At 33.0% G+C, this 22,029-nt stretch overlaps 1 protein-coding gene across 9 annotated transcripts; it reads left to right on the top strand.

Annotated features, from left to right (window-relative positions):
- The first annotated feature begins 192 nt into the window (after window positions 1-192).
- On the top strand, window positions 193-21,913 carry LOC18107583 (uncharacterized). Of its 9 annotated transcripts, XR_002979149.2 has the most exons (10): window positions 201-372; window positions 750-928; window positions 1,030-1,258; window positions 1,423-1,509; window positions 1,649-1,738; window positions 1,837-1,963; window positions 2,846-2,946; window positions 3,786-3,845; window positions 9,142-9,246; window positions 9,326-9,487. XR_002979149.2 is itself a non-coding variant. In XM_024590732.2 (9 exons), the coding sequence occupies exons 3-8, from the start codon at window positions 1,184-1,186 to the stop codon at window positions 3,795-3,797; spliced, it is 492 nt and encodes a 163-aa protein (XP_024446500.1). In that variant the 5' UTR covers window positions 201-372; window positions 750-928; window positions 1,030-1,183; the 3' UTR covers window positions 3,798-3,845; window positions 20,671-21,913. The 9 variants fall into 9 exon arrangements, 7 of the variants coding, with proteins under 7 accessions (XP_024446498.1, XP_024446499.1, XP_024446502.1 ...); XM_024590732.2 differs by lacking the exons at window positions 9,142-9,246; window positions 9,326-9,487 and adding an exon at window positions 20,671-21,913; XM_052449204.1 differs by lacking the exons at window positions 9,142-9,246; window positions 9,326-9,487 and adding an exon at window positions 12,047-14,078.
- The last annotated feature ends 116 nt before the right edge of the window (window positions 21,914-22,029 follow it).

Raw genomic sequence — 22,029 nt, forward strand, 5'->3', positions numbered from 1 at the left:
TATTAAAAAATTATTTTGGATAATATAGTTAAATACTTAAAAATATTATTCAATTTATTTTTTATAATACTACTAAACATAAAATAATATTTTTTAAAAAAAAACTGCTTTCTATAAAAACTACTTAAAAAAATGAACTTTTTCAGCCAACAAAATATCTAAATCATTTAAAAAAACCTAACGTCAACAAATACGTTGTCAGAAGTTGGAATCAAAATTTCAACAACACGGGTTCGTCTCATCCCAGATTCCATTAATTTGAAAACGACATCTACTGACGGAAGAATTTTCGCGCATTCCTCCCTAACTTACCTCTCTTTCTCTCCCCGTCTCTCTTGCTCTCTGTTCAAACTTCTCTTCCTGTAACTTCAGGTAGGTTCTCTCTCTTTTTTAAATTCTCAAATTTTGAACCAAGATTTTGTGTTTTTAATCACTATTATTTTACTGATACTTAAAGACTACTGTTGTAATCAGGTATCTTTTGATTTTTTTTTTGTTCAATTTGATTGTAATTTGCCTTTAATTTTACAATTTCTAGCAATTAGAGTGTAAAATTACAATTTGATATAAAAAATTTGATTTTTTTAGTAATAATTCGAACAATTATTAATTAGTTTGTGAAGAAATAAGGCTATGTCTATGTGGTATTGGTAGGCTGGAAGATTTTTATATTTTATTGTAATCATGCATTCTCAAAAAATAAAAAATAAAAAAGAATATTAGGATTTGATTCTGTGATGTTTTTTCAGGTACGCTGCAGGGAGTTGGTTGGACGAAGTAGTGAAAGAGGCGGGGAGTGAAATTTTAGCTGCTATTAGCTGCATTATATATATATATATATTGTGTGTTAGAGATGGGGTGGGGATACATTTACAGGAGACGTGCGAAAGTATTTACATTGGCCATGATAATTTACATCGATTATAAGGTACGGATCAGCCGTATAGAAAATCTGATTATGAGTTATTTATTTAGAGTGATGCTTATTGTTTATGCTGATTGTGGTGGTTGTCTTTTTTTATACTGAAGGCTTTACAGAAAAGAGAGAAATTCATGATGAAACCGAAAAGTGATGCGTTGTGGAAGAAGGCCCATGAGCGGAATGCTAAGCGTGTTTTTAATTTGATGGTAGAGTTGGAGGGTTTGTGGGTGAAACTTGGACAGTATATGTCCTCACGTGCTGATGTGCTTCCTTCTGCTTTCATTTCAAATCTCAAGCAGTTGCAGGACTCTCTTTCCTCCTCGTCCGTTTGAAGAGGTTTTGTTTGTCTTTTTCTAATAGATTTGGAAGTCTTCATGTGATTCAATGTGACTTTGTTGACCTGATGTTTCTGATTATTTTTTTTATCTCATAATGTTAGTTGTTTATTTTCGAGCCATGTTTCTCATTGGTTGGTTATGTTAAAATTTTTGTTTGCACAGGTTTGTCACACTATAGAGAAAGAACTAGGGAAATCCACGAAGGAGCTTTTCTTGGATTTTGACGAAAATCCTCTGGCGACAGCATCGGTAAGATCCTTAGACTAGATGTTTGTGCTAGGAAGTTAGTGCGGATGCTCATTTAGGATTGAAATTTTGATTTTCTTGTTCTCACAAGGTGTGTACATTTTGGAATAATCTTGTTGTTCTCATGTTATATTCTATGCAGATTGCACAAGTCCATCGTGCGACATTAATTGATGGGCAGAAGGTGGTTGTTAAAGTTCAACATGAAGACATCAAGAAAATCATATTGGAGGTTTGGAAACTCTTTGGAGTTTGGCTTTTGAGATGCTGCATCGGAAAGCAAATGTTTCAGTCCTTATGGTTATTTTGCTTGCCTTTTTTTTTTTGCAGGATTTAAAGGATGCAAAATCCATTGTTGACTGGATAGCATGGGCAGAACCGCAGTATAACTTCAGCCCTATGATCGATGAATGGTGCAAAGAAGCACCACAAGAACTCGACTTCAACCACGAAACAGGTAAACTTTGTCTTTTGCAATATTTCTGTTGATGAAATTCTGTCGATGACATCACAAAATTGCTATTTTCTTTTCTTTTACAACCAATAGATAATAAATGTGAGTTCTGGCTGGTCTGGATGAGGTTATTGGGATTTGGGATTCATATCAGGAGCTTCAAATAACGATAATGGAATCCAATCATTGGGACAGTTAAATCTGATCATGTTTAGAATCCATACCAAGTGCAGCATCTTAATTTTTTATTGAATCAATGAAGTGAATGGGATGATAGCTTTGTGGTGTCAGCAGTGAGGATAATTGATGGTGGTGGAGGCAAGGTTGGCAGTTGTGGTGATCGTATTTGGATTTTAGTGGAGGCAACAGCTTGGCTTGATGGATATGGTGCTATGAGGATGGTGGCAGCAGCAATGATGTGGCAATGTGAGGGTAACTTTAATGACAGTGGTCAAGGCAGTGTGGTACTCTATTGGTAGCAGTGCAATGGCAGCGGCATGGTTCTAGTGGTGATTTGGTGGCAACTCATGTGAAGACTTTGGCATGGTGCTGTTAGTGCTAATGGAAGCATTAGCATTGGCGCTATGTTGCAGTGGTGAGCTTGGATGTTGTAGAGATGAAAGTGATGGTTGGCAACTGTGTATTCAGCCATTTTCTAGCATGTTCATGAAAGTGAAACTCCAACTCACTATACTGAATTCAGTGTAGGACATTCCCAATCTATTTATTAACACTGTGCAGAGACAATGCAAGGAATTTTAAATTCTTTAATCTCTTCCTCCATTTATATTCTCTTACTGTTTTTCTTATCAAGTACATCAGTGTGTTTCTCTACTGTTCAGTGTACCCTTCTCTCTTACTGATGCTGGTCTATTGTATTTGTAGAGAATACCAGAACCGTGTCTAAAAATCTTGGCTGCACAAGCAAATATGATAGCAACAAGCCCATCAATCAAGTGGATGTTTTGATTCCAGAGGTTATTCAGGTATCATTTTGCTCTCATGTTTTGATATAACAAAGTTGCTTGCTCGAGTGCAGGTGCAAAAGGATGAAATCCTAAAAATATATCTTGTCGTAGGAATTTTATTAACATTTCTCACTGTCTGGAACAAATATTAAAGGACTCATTGCAGGCATCTTCATTGACATTTCTGACCCCTGACAGTTAACTACCATTCTTACAAAAAGAATCATGTGGGAGAAAAATGAACATTTTTATGTCATTCTGAAGCCTGGGCAGAGTGGAGTGGAGGAAAATGAATTATTTAGTTATGACACCATCGTGAATGTCTATACCATATACCTGACTAAAACACATGCACTTACCTATAATTACTAGATGCTAGTCTCTTCACATGTTTTAACCTAATATGGATGGTTTCTATATATATTTTCAGTAAGTGGATCTTAAACAATGAGTTCCTTCTAACCTTTTAACTGCTTGGTGCCTTTTTTGCTATTCTTATGTTGATAATGATCCTTAATCTTTTCACTCCTCTGACTGTGCATCATATTCCTCTCATTGCAGTCGACATAAAAAGTTCTAATTTTGGAATATATGGATGGAATTTGTTTGAATGACTTTGAATCCCTAGAAGCTTGTGGTGCTAACAACCAAAAGATTGTTGAACAAAATAAACCATATTTGAAATTGAATTTATGATGTTCGTTATGATTGCTTATGAACCAAAATCCTAAAGGATAATAATGAGAATGTAAAAGTAAAAAAACAATGGTAAAAGAGAAATGAATGTTGTCGATTACTGTTATTATGTTGTGAAATGTGATTGAGTATTGAATAATGATGGGTACTTGTGGATTCAGGAGGAATCATAGAAGGAGTACAATAACAACAAGGGAGCACGAGCCAAGTTTCTATAGCAGGTAGGTATTCCACATTTATACCCTTCGTAAATAATAGTGTTTTTGGTAATCTATTTTATTTTGGATTTTGCACTTGTGGATGAAGCCAAAGGAAGAAAAAATATGATGACATTAACAGGAAATGAAATCTGATTTTGTTTATGGAATTATAGATTTCTATAATGAATAATGAACTTAAAAATAATTGGTTTTGGATTTGATTAGTCGGTCCTGAATATGGACGGCTAATGATGTTGGCAAGATTTGCTAACATCGACATGACCATGATGGAAAGTTGAAGAATATTGAACTTCATTAACTATTCGGGTTAAAAATAGTTAATAATATCTGTCATAACCATTTATGGGTTATTCCCCAAAATTACATATTTTTTTCTTTCCAAAAAAACAAAAATAAAATAAAAGTTGATAATGTGGAGAAAGCAGACCGAGGAGGATTTCAAAAAATACATAAAAACAAGCTGCAATTTTGAAGAAAATTTTAGATCAAATTGTACCCCACTATACCTAAGACTAAAGAAACGATACATATTCAAGGTCAAATTAAATGATTATTAGACGAATTAGCATAAGAAATTAAGTCCAATGATATAATAAAATTTTTAATATGTCAATTTGATTTAATAATGGGAAAAATTAAAAGTTTAATCATGTTTAAGAATTAGTTTGAGTCCAATTAAAGAATTTAATTAGGTGTGAGGACTTAATTATATTTTAAACGGGTAAAATTAATTTTATTAGGGGCTTAATTGGTGAAATATTAAGTTTGAAAGCCCAATTTGGGCTTAATTGAGAAGAAAGGAATTTTAAGAGATCAAATTTAATTCTTACCAAGTTAATTGATTGAAATCAGGGGCAAAATCGCAAGAAAATTAATGTTTTGGGATCAATTAGGGGTCAAATTGAAACATTTTGCATCCAAGGACCAATCTATAAAAGACGCCGAACTATAGGGGCTTAATTGATTGAAATCGAGGTGAAATTGAAGAAATTGGAAGTTTGATTGTCAATTAGGGGCAAAATTACAAAAATCCGAGACCAATGATCAAATTGAAAAACGCGCTCAAATTGGGAGCTCATATTGTAATTCGGCAGGGGCTTAATTGCACTAAATCAAAGGTTTAGGGTTAATTAGGGATGCAATTAAAAGCTGGAGGACTAAATTAAACTTTGGCCAAAACCATAAATTAAACCCCAAAACGGTGTCGTTTTGAACAAAAAAAAAACAGACGACGCATTGTCTGGTTACTATTCATTATCTTCTTCTTTTTTTACCTGAAAAGTTGCTCAGGTTACCTACTTTACAGATGCATTTAACGCCTCTAACCTTCATCAAATTTGACAAAACTTGCACGCAAATGATCACTTGACATCCCTCTTCAACCCAATATGGTATGTTTAGGTCGATTGCACCACAAAAGCCACAACATCCCTAAAATGGCTAACTCAGACAGCCTTGAACTGTCAGATTTGACAGTGCATGGTGTCTACTTTGAGCCAATGGTTGGGATCCACTTTCTCACCTGCAAAGTTGTTTCTTCTTCTTTCCCCCTCTACCGCCAGCACCCTCAATGAAGCCACCGTCCTCGGCCAAACCCCTGAGCCAAGTGAGCTCCCCTTCCCCTTCTTCTTCTTATTCTCGTCCTTTATTCATTACATGAACAATGGGCATGAATTATAATTCATGGCCACTTTTCATGTAGTGAACTTTGGGTCGGGTTAGTTTTGGCCCGACCCAAATGGTTGGATCGAGCCTGGCCCAGAACAAAAAAGTAAAGATTTGAGATCGGCCCAACCATTTTTGGTCAAGAACAACCCACCCACACAAACACACACACACACACACACATTATAATATTATTATATTTTAAAAATTAAAAATTAAAAAATCCTCTAAAAAATACTGCGATTTTCTCACACGTATTTCTACTAATTTTGCATAATATTGGGTTGTATATATACACTGTAAGATATAGAACCGGTATTAAAATACCTGATTTTCTTCAAAAAAAATTCAAAAAAAATTCAAAACTTTTAAATTAATTTTCCTTTAAAAAAACAAACAAAAAAATATTAATGTTTGTATGCATACAGTTAAATCCTAAAACTTTTCCAAGCATATCTTCATAAAAAAAAATTGCATATCTCTCTTCTTTTAAAATGCAAAATGGATATCGTAACTATTTTATCATTATCTATTAGGATTTGACCAAAATATCAAAAATTCTTTTCCAATCTTTTTTTTAGGGTTTAAATATAGGCTTTAATAATATGTGGGTATTAAACTACACAATAGAGTACACCCTCAGGTATTAAAGATATAAAGTATAAAATAAATGCGATGCTAAAATTTTGATTTTAGAACAATTAGGATTAGACCTGATGAGGCATTGATTCTCTCACGAAGGGAGATCTGCCTTAGACTTTAGAAAAGACCAACAAATGGAAATCCGACCTAGAAAAACAATCAAACAACAATGTAGTTTTCCTTAGGTAAGGTGCATTGAGGTAAGGTGCATTGAGAGTGATGCATCTTTTCTATGCACAACCAGTCCCTTACTTAGACTCTTGCATACCATAGATTCGTAGTAACCATAATAGTAGGTGGCAACTCCTGAATCTTAACCATAACTTTATGATTAAACTCAAAACCCTTTCCTTCCCAACAACATACCTCATCAGGAGGCACGAAAAGCTCGTTGTCGCCCCGATGTCGCGCACTTATGACAATATCGACAGATGATGTCAGTATCGACAAACTCATGAAAACTTGATTAGCTTTTCTAATAAGAAAGTTAATGATGTCAAGAATCCTTGACATCGGTATTTCCGAGAATATTTCCAAGGTACTATGGAAAACTGATTAACTATTTCGGGTAGGAAATAGTTAATGGCATCAACCAGTTAAGTTGATGTCGGCATTACCAAAGATTTGTATGAATTAGGAACGTATTTTGTCCCTAATGTATTTTTTCTTTAAGTAACCATATAACTAGAAATGTAATAGTATCCTTTTTGTATTAAATGTTGGTTGTAAGATTATACTATTTTGTGTTTGAAATCTTAACGTTGCATATTTTTGTTTACCTATGAATTTATGCATGTTTAAATGTGAAAGAAAATGAGTAGGTGAGATTGTGATACGATTGAGAAAGGAGTATGAGATGTGTGCAGGATGATTGTCGATAACTTGGGATCTTCCAATATAGGAGAGGTTCTACCAAAATTTATCAGGAATTTCAGAGATTCCAATATAAGTTCGGCAAAAAATAATATATATATATATATATATAGGGAACATGGGAATGGTTTTGGCTTTTTTTTCTTTTGCCACTCTAACTAATTCCCCTTTGCTTGTGACACTCTTTTTACTATTTACATGTAAATTAAATTTTTTTTTCTTAATTGCTTGATCCTCAAGTAATTTAAATTTTTTTTGGTCCCTTATTTTCTTTCTTTGTATTTTTGATCCTCTTATCTATTTATTATTATTATTATTATCATTTTTTTATTTTTTATAAAAATATTTTTGGGATCCAAAATTAGATTATGACATTTGGTTTGGGCCTGGTATTTTTTTTAATTAGTTCTAAGATTTATATATACACAACATCCTCATTTGTTAGATATTATTAGATCATTGGGCCCCACTATGATAAGTCAAATTAATTCTCTTAACATAAAAAAATTTCTAGGCTTTGTTAATGTTTTTTTAATAGAAAAAAAACTGTATAGGGATTGACTTGATGTGATCTGGTCGCCTTGACAGGTCCAAAGACAACACAAATGACTATTATGTAATTTGATTCAAAATAAATATTTAAGGTGACTTTTTTTATATAAATGTTGAGATGATAATATATTGGATTGATTTGGGTCAACTCGAATTAACCTGCCAATCTTCACATCAGGTTATGAGACCATGATAACTTCATAGAAAACAAATCAAAACAAATTATGAAGTAAAAATTTCAATAAACTCAATGCGGGATGATGAAATTGAAAAAAAATTAAAAAAAAGGATCGAAAAACTAACTACAGTCAACTCGGGTTAACTTGTCAAACTCACAACATGATAGAAAGCAAGTTGAAATAAATTATGAATCTCAATTCCCAACCAAACCAATATTGAAATATGAAATTAAAAACAAATCGATTAAAAAAGGTCAGAAAACAACTCGAGTCAACCCGAGTTAATCCGTCAAGCCTGTAATCCGAGTCATGAGACGAAGATAACCTCAAAGAAAGCAAACCAAAATAAATTATGAAGTCTAATTTCTAATTAACTCAATGTTGAAAGACAATTGAGAAAAAAATCAATTAGAAATATATAAAAAAGAAAAACTCAAGTTAACCGAGTTACCTCGTCAAATAAGTGGTCTAACTTATAGATGTTAATTATGCACTAGTGTCGATCAAGACTGAATCACTTAACTTCATTCATAAACCCCCATTTCATTTTTAGATCACGTTTGTTAGCCACTCGGAACAACTTTTATCTCCGCTAGCTATTGTTGTAAGTACCGTAGCTTTAAATGGCAAAGCCCGGGCTTTAAAATTTCCTATTTTGTATGAATATGACTTTTGTTTTTATGATAATATGACATGTAATCCAAAATACATACGATTCTTCTCGTTAAACTCAGTCTGACCTTCTTTCCCCTTTACTTTTAGATAAATGTGGAATTATTTTGTGATAGCATTCTATATATTTACATTATTATTCACTGTTGTTGTAATAACTTAATTTTATTATGAGGATTAAAATTTAAAATTAAAAAATCATGGATTTATTTTGATAAAAAATATGATTTGTCAACTTAAAAAAAATTAGCTATTACAATATATTTTTATCATTGATCTCTTCTTATCATCAAAATAATAATAATTATTCATTTTTAAATTTAAATTTTTATTAAATTCAAATTAAAAAAAAAAAGAGTTTAATCAAGACTTTATTTTCCATTTCCTATGAAACTTTTTTATTATAAATAAATATCCTCATAGAGGGGGACATTACGGGAAAAAACAGGGGTAGACATAAAAAACACTACAACGAAAAAAACAAACCCTAAACCGAACTCTATACTTGCGCCCCCCCCCCCCCCCCCCCGGAATCACCATCACCACGCCTTCATGCCCATCAACCTCCAAAAGCCACCACACAGGCTTTCATCCGGTTGCAGGAGACGCCTTCGTCTCTCTTCTTCCCCCCTATCCTTTCCTCATATAAATATTGCTTATGTAAATATTCCCCATATAAATATTTGTTGATCTTTACTTGGTTATCTTATTAGATGTTGATAAAGGCACGACTTCAAAGAAAAATCGGTGCTAAGGGATTCTCAAATTGAATACAAGAGGGAGTTACGAGATAAATAAAATTTATATAATTATAATAGGTACAAAATCTTTGCTTCGTTATTTTATGAAATGTTATTTTGGCAAATGTAATATTAGCATTCTTAAATTTTTCTGCAGCTGCATGATGCATCAGGGAATAGCTCAGCATGCACAATAATTGTTTGGCAAAGAATCACTTACAATAAAATAAATGTTATTTTGGTTAAACACTCATATATGTCAAGAAATTAATATTTTTTTATTTGCTGTAAATAACGCAGCTATCGGGGCATTCATTTTTGTATAAGCATTACTTATTAGCTTATGGTGGTTATATAGACTAGCAAAGAAAAGAAAAAACAAAGAACTACAAAGGAATTTCTTCAAAGAAAATAACGGTTTATTATTATAGCATCAGTTATTCTCAGATCATAACAGTGTTAAAAAAACAAAGATATTTACTTTAAAAGAGCTGGAGAGTCACTGATAAATTTAATGAAGATAAAATAGTTGGTCAAGCTGGGCAAGGCACGATTTATGAGGGGATGTTAGAAGATGGTAACATTGTTATTGTTAAAAGGTCTGAAAAAGTGGGTAGAAAAAGGCTTGAGGAATTTATTAACGAGGTGATTGTTCTTTAACAAATTAACAACAGGAAATGGTTAAATTGCTAGGATGTTGTTTAGAGACTGAAGTTCCTCTCATTGTCTATGAATTCATTCCCAACAAAAATCTTTATAGGCATCTCCATGTTCAAAACAATGATTTCTCATTATCTTGGGAAAGGCGATTATGGATTGCTATAGAGGTTACGGAAGCCCTTTCCTATTTACACTCAAAAGCATCCATTCAGATATATCACCGAGATATTAAGTCTACGAACATACTTAACATACTTATAGACGAGGAATATATAGCCAAAATATCTTATTTCGGAACTTCAAGAGCCATAGCCATCAATCAAACTCACTTGACCACTCAAGTGAAAGTTACCTTAGGCTACTTTGTTTCGGAGTACTTCCGATCCGGTCCATATACAGAAAAAAAGTGATAAAAGTGATGTACATGGCTTTAGTATGACTTTGGTTGAGCTTATGAGTGGACAAAATCTGGTATTCTCTACAAGTCCAACAAAAACCAAAAGTTTAGCCATGCAACTTATTACATTGATGGAAGACAGAAGACTGTTTGATATTTTGGATGCTAGAATCAAAGAGCATTGCTAGAATGAAGAAGTTGTTGCTGTCAGTATTATAAAAGGTGCTTGAATTTAGATGGGAGAAACCAACCAACAATGAGAGAAGTAACCTTAGAGTTGGAAAGGATATTTAAATTGTCACATGCACCACATGTTGAACCAGACATCCAAAAGACAGAAAACATCATGGTTGATCAAGCAACTAGCAGCATGAAGGCATTTCTGACATCAATGACAGCTGCAGAGTTGGAGGGATTCATCATCACACATTGATTATCTTCTTATTGAAACGTTATAAGGGAATTCATTAGGCTTTTCAGGGGAGGAGGAAAGCAAAGTGTAAATATAAGGTAAAGTTTAGCACTTTTATAGGATAGGTGTTCTAGGTTTCAATTTTTTCAGTGGCTAAGCTTACTCTAACATTCCATTCTTTCCCTTTTACTTTCAGAATTATGAAACTCTTGTTGTGATAGCAATCTAGCATATTTAAAAAATTATTCATTGTTGTAATCAGGTTCTTGACAAGAAAGCTTTTTAGAAGCAAATGTTGCAGAAGTTGATCTGGATTTCAACATTCATGCTTTTAGGAACTCGTCATCTAGACGCAACTGTTGGTGTTTGTGGAGAAAGAATTATGCTATGAGTTGAAGCTATCTTTGACAATGATATGTAAGACAACTTCAACTCATAACAGAATTCTTTCTCCACAAACACCAACAGTTGCCCCTGGATAACGGGCTCCCATTGCTGGTTGGTTTCTCCCATCCAAATTCAAGCATCTTTTTGCAATACTGACAACAACAACAACTTCACTCTAGTAATGATTTTTGATTCTAGAATCCAGAATATCAAACGGTCTTCTGTCTTCCATCAATGTAATAAGTTGTATGGCTAAACTTTTGGTTCTTATTGGACTTGTAGAGAATACCGGATTTTGTCCACTCATAAGCTTAACCAAAACCATACCAAGCCATAGACATCACTTTTTTCTGTATATTGACCTAATCGGAAGTACTCTGAAACAAAGTAGCCAAAGGTAACTTTCACTTGAGTGGTCAAGTGAGTTTGATTGATGGTTATGGCTTTTAAAGTTCTGAAATATGATATTTTGGCTATATATTCCTCGTCTATAAGCATGTTCGTAGACCTAATATCTCGGTGATATATCTGAATGGATGCTTATGAGTGTAAATAGGAAAGGTATAACGCCCCACACTTTTATATGTGTTTATAGTTACTTTCCTACGATTTGGTACGTAAAAATATGGGTATTTTTTTTTCAATTCTCATATAAAAGTCTATCGAAATTTCGGCAAAGTCTCTCCTATACCGAAAGGTCCCAAGTCACAGCAACCCCAAAGTCTCCCAAAAATTAAATCTCTCTAATGCTCCATTCCCTTTTAAATTTTAGGGTTGTTTCAGTTCACACAAAACCAATTTTGGCAATAGTTTCAATCAACCATAAATAACAAACGAATAATATTCCAAACAATCCCTATGGTCAAGTTATAATGCATTATTTTGAGTATAACATATCCAAATATCAACTTCAACAATTGGTGCAATTTCTAGAAACATGGGTTTAATCGAACTAACCTCAAACTTGCAGACCTCTATACCGATTGTTTGTTTCTGATCTCTACGGTTCAAAATCTAAACAGCATCAGGAAAAATAGCATATCCAAATTATAGCCCAATCCAACGGTGGCCGGATGAGAAAACAGTCGGCGACAAAGACGGTCCAGAAGTGTATTTTCCCATAAATTTTCCTCCCATGATATCTCTCAAACGGGGACTGATATAGAAGATCTCTTCGATGAAAATGTACACGACATGGAAGAGAACAACATATTTGAATATCGTTCTAATCCAACAATGAAAGGTGGAGTTATAGCTGTCGGATTTGCTACCATCAATATGTCTTCTCTATAGCCTCTCTCTAATCTCTCTCTTGCTCTTGCAAGTCACTCCAAGAGAAAATAGAATGATATTTATAGTGTTATCATCTTGTTAGTTGCACATTCATCCCCACCCTTTTTTTATCATTTATACGTAAACTCTTAACCTTGTATTATTTGAATATTGACCTCTCTTGATTTTATGTATTCATTTTATCCCCATAAATGTGTCTTTTCAACAATTTAGTACTATATTCACTTTTCATTTCATTAATTTCATTATTTTTATCTTGATTTAGATTTCTTTAATTTAATTTAACTCATTTTACTATTGGTTAAATTTCTCATATTTTAATAACCTAGAAAAAATTATAACTAGGGGTTTACAAAAGGGTTCCCGCAACCTCTATAGCAATCCCTAATCACCTTTCCCAAGATAATAAGAAATCATTGTTTTAAACCGGAGATGCCTATAAAGATTTTCGTTAGGAATGAATTCATAGACAAGGAGAGGAACTTTAGTCTCCAAACAACATCCTAGCAACTTAACCATATTCTTGTTGTTAATTTGTGAAAGAACGATCACCTCGTCAATAAATTCCTCAAGCCTTTTTCCATCCATTTTTTCGAACCTTTTAATAATAACAATGTTATCATCTTCTAACATCCCCTCATAAAGTGTGCCTTGCCCACCTTGACTAACTATTTTATCTTCATTAAATTCACCAGTGGCTCTCTCCAGCTCTTTTAAAGTAAATATATTTGTTTCTTTAACAGTGTCATGATCTGAGGATAACTGCTGCTGTAATAATAAACTGTTATTTTGTTTGAAGAAATTCCTTTGTAGTTCTCTGTTTTTTCTTTTCTTTGCTAGTCTATATAACCACCATAAACCAATAAGTAATGCCCATAGAAAAATAAATGCTCCGATAACTGCGTTATTTACAGCAAATGAGAAAATATTAATTTCTTGATATATATGAGTGTTTAATCAAAAATAACATTTATTTTATTGTAAGTGATTCTTTGCCAAACAATTATTGTGCATGCTGAGCTATTCTCTGATGTATCATACAGTTGCAGAAGAATTTGAGAATGCTACTATAAAATTTCATAAAATAACGAAGCAAAGATTTTGTACCTATTATAATTATATAAATTTTATTTATCTCGCAACTCTCTCTTGTATTCAATTTGAGAATCCCTTGGCACCGGTTTTTCTTTAGAGTCGTGCCTTTATTAGCATCTAATAAGATAACTAAGAAAAGATCAACAAATATTTATTTAGGGAATATTTACATAAGCAATATTTATATGAGGAAATGATATTTACCTATGCATTCAAGTTGATCAACCACTATAGGTACGTTGGAACATAATTCTAATTATATTGGATTTAAACCATTCAGGATCACCCTTCAAACATCCTTCACCACCTTGATTACCGATAAAATTCATGTTATTTTCTCCCAAACTAATGTTGTTCTTCATGTTCCTGCAAATGGAGAAGCAACTGACGATATCTTTATTCATGGAAACTTCATTATTATTACAACCTACTACATTGAACATATTCCACAAAAAAAAAAAGTTCTAGAGAGATTAAGAGTTACACTATCTTTTTTAAGAGTGCAATTGAAATATATCATTGGAATTTTGACAATAACACCGCCTTTTTCAACTGGAAATATTCATCACTTACAATTTGATTGAACTTATATATAAAAGCTGTCGGAGGACGGGAGTTTGGTTGCATTCAATTGTGAACCACTCGTCCTTGTAAGATTCTTTTTTAGTTCCAAAAGGGTATGGGATGCAAATCTCTCAACATTGATTTGGACAGCCAGACTTGACTAAAAATCTTGTTGTTACTAACTATAATGTTAACATTGTCATTGGCAAAATCATCTGAATCACCAAAATCATTTTCTCTATTCTGGTTACCTCAGAGCGGAATTCTTTCTCAACAAACACCAACAGTTGACCCTGGATGACATACTCCCACAAGTATGAATGCCAAAATCCAAATCAAGTTGTACAACATTTGCTTTTGAAAAACTTCATTATCAAGAAACTAATTACAACAGTGAATAATAGTGTAAATATATAGACTGCTATCACAAAATAATTCCACATTTATCTTAAAGTAAAGGGGAAAGAAGGTCAGACTAAGTTTGACGAGAAGAATCATATGTATTTTGGATTACATGTCATATTATCATAAAAAAATGTCATATTCATACAAAATAGGAAATTTTAAAGCCCTGGCTTTGCCATTTGAAGCTACGGTACTGACAGCAATAGCTGGCAAGGATAAAACTTATTTCGAGTGGCTGACAAATGTGACCTAAAAATGGAATGGGGGTTTATGAATGAAGTTAAGTGATTCAGTCTCGATCGGCACTGGCAGCATACTTTACTTAAAACTCGGTTACCTTGAGTTTTTTCTCCTATTTTTAATTGATTTTTTTCTTAATTGTCTTTCAACATTGGGTTAATTAGAAATTAGACTTCATAATTTTTTTGGTTTGCTTTTTTTTAGGTTATCTTCGTCTCATAACTCAGATTACAAGTTTGACTAGGGGTGATTATTTTCGGTTCGGTTCGGTTTTTATCAAAAAAAGTAACCAAACCAAAAAAAATTTATAAAAAAAAAACCAAAACCGGGTCAAACCGACCGGTTTTGGTGCGGTTTGGTTTTTTTAGGGCAAAAACCGGTTCAAACCGGTTTGGCTTGGTTTTTCCGGTTTGGCTCAGTTTTGGCTCGGTTTTTCCGGTTTGGCTCGGTTTGGCTAGGTTTTTTTTTCGATTTTGGTTCAGTTCGGTTTTTTGCTTATAAAACCGAAACCGAACCGAATTGAACCGACCAGTTTTTTCAAAATGTTAATCGGTTTATTTTTCGGTTTGGTTTTTTCGGTTATTTGTTTTCCGGTTTTCTCGGTTTAATCAGTTTTTCAGTTTTTTTGCTCACCCCTAGGTTTGACTGATTAACTCGGGTTGACTCGAGTTGTTTTCTATGACCTTTTTTAATCGATTTGTTTTTAATTTCATATTTCAATATTGGGTTGGTTGGGAATTGAGATTCATAAATTATTTCAACTTGCTTTCTATCATGTTGTGAGTTTGACAAGTTAACCCGGGTTGACTGTAGTTAGTTTTTCGGTCCTTTTTTTAATTATTGTTTAGATTTTTCTTCTCTTTCTATGTAATTCAAGTTAATAGGTATATGAGATTGGATATTTTTTTTCTTAACATCTATTTATAATTAAGTTATTGTGTAATGGATACGATATCATTATCAAATAGTATATATATATATAGGTATATGAGATTGGATATTTTTTTTCTTAACATCTATTTATAATTAAGTTATTGTGTAATGGATACGATATCATTATCAAATAGTATATATATATAAGGTTAGGATTGACTTATGGTTGAGATGATATGGATTATGGTTGAGATGAATGGACTATGTAGTGATAATGATTGTGAAATGGATGAGATAACCGATAACTTGGTATGTCCACTTATAGAGAAAACTCTGTTAAATTTTCAATAGAATTGCTTATCAATAAAGGAGCATGATTATGTGTATAAATACAAAAAAAAAATCCATGATAGGAAGATATAAAAACTCATATTTGGTTGAAAATGTGAAATTATTGTAGAATTTCCAAGTTTAGCATCCTCTAGAGGATGGGGTGTTACACGTATGTTTGGTAATTTTAATTATAGGAAAAACAATATGAACTATAGGCAAAACTTCTGTTTTACTTAAATACATCAAGAGACAAACTAGGCACTTGTTATTGTGTTTTTATTAGAACCAGATTTTATTCATTTCGAAGAAAATTTTCAAGTCATGCTCATTAGTCGGGCCTATTTTCTCTTTGGGTTAATTTTTAGGTTAAGTACACCTTCTTTTTTTTGCCTAATAAGATTTATGGGTCTATGATATGGGTTTAAGTTTTGTCGTGGGCTCATGAATGCTTTATAAGAGTTTAACTTTTAGCATGGGTTTTGGCCTAGGCTGAGTAGCACAGTCCATGTGGCTAGACCTTTAAAGGCTTAAGGTTATGTTCGGAAAGGTTAAAATTTATCTAAGAAAAAATGTATTTTTCGATCCTTAAGGAATGTTTGGCAAACACAATCCTTGTTTTTTTAATTCAATTTTAGATTTTTCAAGGGACCAATTTGCAATTATTTTTGAATTCCACACATATTTTTACCCTCTCATATTTAATATTTGAAATTATGACCTCCATGTGAGGTGTTTTTCTAATATTACCTCAAATAGACAACTTGTTTGATCAACTAAAAGGAGAGAGTATTTTCTAAGATAAATCTAAGATTAGGGTATCATAAACAAAGGTTTAAGAAACAAGATGTTTAAAATACCGCATTTAGGACTTGGTATGGTCATTGTGAGTTTTTGGTAATGCCTTTTGAATTCACAAATGCTCTCGCAATATTTATGGATTTGATAAATAGGGTATTTAGATCATTTTTGGACAAGTTAGTGGTTGTACTTATAAATGACATTGATTTATTCAAGTTCATATCATAAACATGAGAAACATTTGTGAAGTGATTATAAGTGTAAAGGGAGAATCGGTTGTATGCCAGATTCGATAAATGCAGATTTTGGCTAGGAGAAATGATTTTCTTAGGGCATGTCATATCGAAGGAAAGGATTTTGGCGGATCCAAGGAAAGTTAAAGCAGTTTTGAGATGGAAAAGGCCAGTAACTGTAACTGAAATCCAACCTTGTGGGCTTGGTCGGGTACTCTCATAGATTCATAAAAGGATTCTCTACTATTGCTCCCCCCCTCACTTAATTGACTCGAAAGGAGTAAGTGAATGGACCAAGAAATAAGTTTTCAAGAGTTGAAGAAAAGGCTCACAACTGCCCCAATATTGACTCTTTTTTTAGAGATCGAGGGGTTTGTGGTGTATAGTGATGCATCAATGAAGGGTTTAGGATGTGTTTTGATGCAACATTGCAAAGTTATTGCATATGCATTAAGACAATTGAAAACTCAAAAGGTGAATTACCTAGTGCATGACTTGGAATTGGCAGCAATAGTGTTCGTATTATGGGTTTAGAGACATTATTTTATATGGCACTCCTGTACAAATTTTTACTAACCACAAGAGTTTAAAGTATCTAATATCGCATAAGGATTTGAATATACAACAAAGGCTTTGGGTAGAATTGATAAAAGATTATGATTGTGTCATTAAGTATTAACCAAGAAAAGCAAATTTGGTGATCGATGCACTAAGTTAGAAGAATGGAATGAAGGGTGATAAGGAGACCATTTTGGGTAGAAAGGAATTAAGGGGAATGTGTGCACATTTGACTTTGGGGTCTAAAGGAATATTGTTAGCACAGGTTAATGTGGATCAGTGTTGAGGGATAAAGTGTTGGAGGCTTAAGAAAAGGATCTGAAGGTAGAAGAAGTAAGGAAAGAGATAAATTCGGGTGTAGAAATGCCTTTTCAAGTTTTAAGAGATGGCATGGTGGCCATGGCGGGCGAGCATATGTACATGGTGATAAGGATTTAAAGGAATAATTGCTTATTAAGGCTCATGACTCTAAATTTGCAATGTACCCCGGAAGCACCAAAGGAGTTTTATTAGTGGCCGGGAATGAAAAGGGAAGTTGTGGAATTTGTAGCGACTTGTGGAATCTGTCAGCAAGTGAATGTTGAACATCAAAAACTTGCAGGAAAATTGCAACCCCTTCTGATTCTAGAATGGAAGTGGGAGGATATCTCGATGGACTTTGTATCAAGGTTGCTGAAAGGAATGAAGGGTAATGATGTCATCTAGGTGATTGTAGATCGATTAACCAAGTTTGTTTTGTTTTTATATATAAGGACTGACTCCATTGATAAACTAGCAAAGGTATATATAGATGAGGTGATAAGATTACATGGGTTATCGGTAATAATTGTATCCGACTGAGATCCAAGGTTTACCTTTTGGTTATGGCCAAGTAGGCAACATGTATCGAGGACAAAACTAAAGTTGAGCACTTCCTTTCACCCATAAACAGACGGACAAACAAAAAGAACTGTACAAACTTTTGAGGAGTTGTTAAGGGCTTGTGTCCTAGAGTTTAGAGGAAAATGGAAAGATCACGTACCTTTGGTTGAGTTCATGTATAATAATAGTTATCAAGCTAAAGAGGGGATGGCCTCTTTTGAGGCATTATATTGAAGGAAATGTTACACTTTGGTATTTTAGGAGGAAGTAAGTGATAGGAAGTTGTTGAGTTTGGATTTGGTACGGATTACTACTAATAAGGTAAAGGTAATAAAAAAAAAGAATGAAGATGGCCCAAGATAAACAGAAAAGCTATTCTGATAATAAAAAAAGACCATTGGAGTTTAAGTTGGGGGATTGAGAGTTTCTACAGGTTGCCCCATGAAAGAATATCATTCGGTTTGGAATGAAAGGTAAGTTAACTCCAAGGTATATTGGTCCATTCAAAGTCATTAGGAGGATTGGATCAGTAGCTTATCAGTTGGAACTACCTCCAATGATATCAAAAGTGCATGATGTGTTTCATGTGTAATTACTTTGGAAAGCCATGGTAGACCCCTTGTGTGTATTGCCACAAGTCCCGATGAAGATCCAAGAGGACTTGGCAATGGAGATAAAATCGCAAGCTTTTATTGTAAGAAGAATAATATGAAATAAATAGTGTTTTCTTTTAAGGGTCTAAAATCAAAGAAATGAGGATTAAAATTGTATTAAAAAAAAGAGATTAGAGTTGAATACTAAGATTGACCTAGGAGGGGAGGGCCACAATTAGGAAATAGGAAACTTAAGGACTAAAAATAAAACGAGCTCTTTTTTAGGGAGGGAGGGAGAAGTTTTATACATGTAATTCATATTCTCGCACCTAAAGGAAATTACGGTCATGATGGATTAAGAGAATAGCAAAGAGGATATTGTGGGAGTGAAAGCCTTCTTTTAAAAACAAATAAAAAAAGAAGAGAAAACACGTATAACCAAGAACACAATAGAAGGAAACAAGAACTTAAAGAAAGATCAAGAATATAAAGGAGGAAAAGAGAAGATTTGATCAAGAACTTGTTCAAATCAAGTTCAACTGAGTTCAAGAAATAAGGTAAAGTATCTATTAAACTCAAATAATGTATTTTGAGGTGAGATTGTGGGGTAGAGAGCAAAATCTTCAATCCTTGAGAAAATTAGGGTTTATGAGAAATTAGTAAAAGTAGGTTATTTGCATATATTACATGGTATAATCTTAAGATAAGGCTTAATTGGTAGATATAAGCAAGAATTTTGAAAAGCATTTTAGGTAGGAACCCTTGAGAGGTTCGGCCAAGAAGAAAAATTTAAAAGGGGAAGTGTTTTGTTGAAAATCTTAATTAATTTATAATGTTAATACAACCTAAAACGGTGTAAGATGGAAGGATTTTCGTTACGTGTAAACATATAGAAAAAATCATAATCTTGATTTTAGAGTTCATATTGGAAATTTAAGGAAACTAAAAAGTAATTAAAAAAAAAATTAATCAATAGGCATAAAAAAGTAGTATTAAGTAAGGAGTTGTTTAAAATTGAAGACAAATCTCTAGAAAGAGAGGGAGATAGGTTCAGCCAATTACAAAACATTTTCTAGGTGTAATCTTTGTTTGAATTTATGCATGATTATGGTGACAAACATCAAGAATGTGATAAAGTTAGTTTATACCTGAAAAATTAGAAGGAAAGATGAGTTCTTGAATGCTAGAATTTGTGATAATTGAGTGTTGTTCTTAAAAAATTATTTTTTGTCGTGCTACGTATGTAACTTGTATGATATAAGGACTGATCTTAAAGGTAAAATTCAAATTTATTGTAAGGGTGAAGTTGTCAGCCAAAGAAAAAGAGAAAAATGAAGTTTTCCAGTAGCAGAAACAGGCTAGCTGTTTTGAGAAACAGCAAGACTGATTTAAGAAACGGGCGAATTGTTTCTCAAAATGGTCAAACCATATTGGCTACTATTTTATGGTAGCTTGATTTTATGTTCTGGTCTTTTCTTGGTTTTTATTTTAAGAAACGGGCGGACTGTTTCTCAAAATGGTCAAACCGTATTGGCTACTGTTTTATGGTAGCTTGATTTTGTGTTTTGGTTTTTTCTTGGTTTTTATTTGAATCTTTTAGGTTGTTTAAGGAATAGGGGTGATTATTATATGGTAAATAAAACATTGTATGCATGAAACTAGCTTGTATGATAGTATTTCATATATTGGAACGTTAAGAGTTAAAAAAACTATGTGTGATGATATAGGGGTACATGTATTCATGACAAGTTCCTAAATTGTTAAAAGAATACTAAGAAGTGCATTCTTAATATTTTTAAGGAAACAATGTGATGTAAGACTTGGTGTGATGAAAGAGAGGCATCGGATGCGGGATCCTAGGCAAGTGGGCAGGACCAGTGAGAGGAATAAGTAGGTGCTTGTCACCTCAACTTTTTTTAATTTACAATAATTTATATAAGTTGTTATTTTCAATAGTATGAATATTGATTTGTACATATGTGTTGTGGAATGATAAAGACTCTTGAAATCTCGATGTGGAGATTAGTTTAGACAAGTGTTGTGTGCATCAAGCCGGCCAAATGAATAGGGCTTAGATTGATAAGTTGTTATTTATGAAATGATTGGGTTGTCGAAAGAAAAGGCCAACCCCATGAGTGGGGCATAACTAAATAAACTTGAATTCCAAAACAAGTATATATGGTTTAGGTGCATGATAGTCGGCTACATTTGTGGAGATAAGATCAAAGTCCCTTAGAGGGCAAGATGGATGCATTTTTATGCATGGAAGTCGGCCACAAGAGTGGGACCCCAAAGTTGTTAACATTTAGTTGGCCATAAAAAAAATAGGGACTTGATTATAAAATTAATGTGTCGGCCACAAGTGTGGAGGTAATGAGCAATTTGTAGTCAACCATATGAGGGGAGACTAGGAAGGTGTCGGGAATACACCTGAGGCACGAAAGTCTAGTTGGAACAAGGGATTGGTTGTTATTTATATTAATGAACCTCTAAAAGAGGTTTACAAAAGGTTGGATATGATGGCCTTTAATGATAAGTTTACTTTTTTAATATTCTTACGTGGAAAACAGAATTTTAAAGCTGGTATCATACAAAAGTGTTAGCCCGGAGAGTAAAGGCTTATGTGTTTGATGTGGGAATTAAGGGCTTTGTTTGATACAATACTGCTACCATTTATTAGTAGAGGAAATGTTGATGTTAAAGAATTGTAACAAAGTAATTGATGGAAATTTGTGAAAATAAATGTTAATATATGCTTGATTTGTTAATGTTCTTATAATATAATTTTATTTTAAATTCCTAGTATGTTTATTTTTGATAGGTTTTTCATGTGTTCTTCGAAACTAGATTGACATGATAAACTATTTTAATTGTAAGACTTTTACTAGCTATATGATATTGATATTTTATGATATTTATGCTACTTCTTGGAAGATTGTAATAAACATATTTGTTGAATTATGAAGATTATTATGTTATTATGGTAAAGCTATATTAATGACAATGGATTTCATCTTTTTATTTTAAATATAAAATTGTAACATTTTACTCTTTTAAGTGCTTGTAATGTATTAATACGTTACAAAATTTGCCCATGATTGATTGGTTGAAAGATATATATGAACAGTTATGGATAATGCTAACGAGTGGAAAGGAGTA

The sequence above is a fragment of the Populus trichocarpa genome, chromosome 18 (genome assembly GCF_000002775.5).
Source record: "Populus trichocarpa isolate Nisqually-1 chromosome 18, P.trichocarpa_v4.1, whole genome shotgun sequence".
Lineage (NCBI taxonomy): Eukaryota > Viridiplantae > Streptophyta > Magnoliopsida > Malpighiales > Salicaceae > Populus > Populus trichocarpa.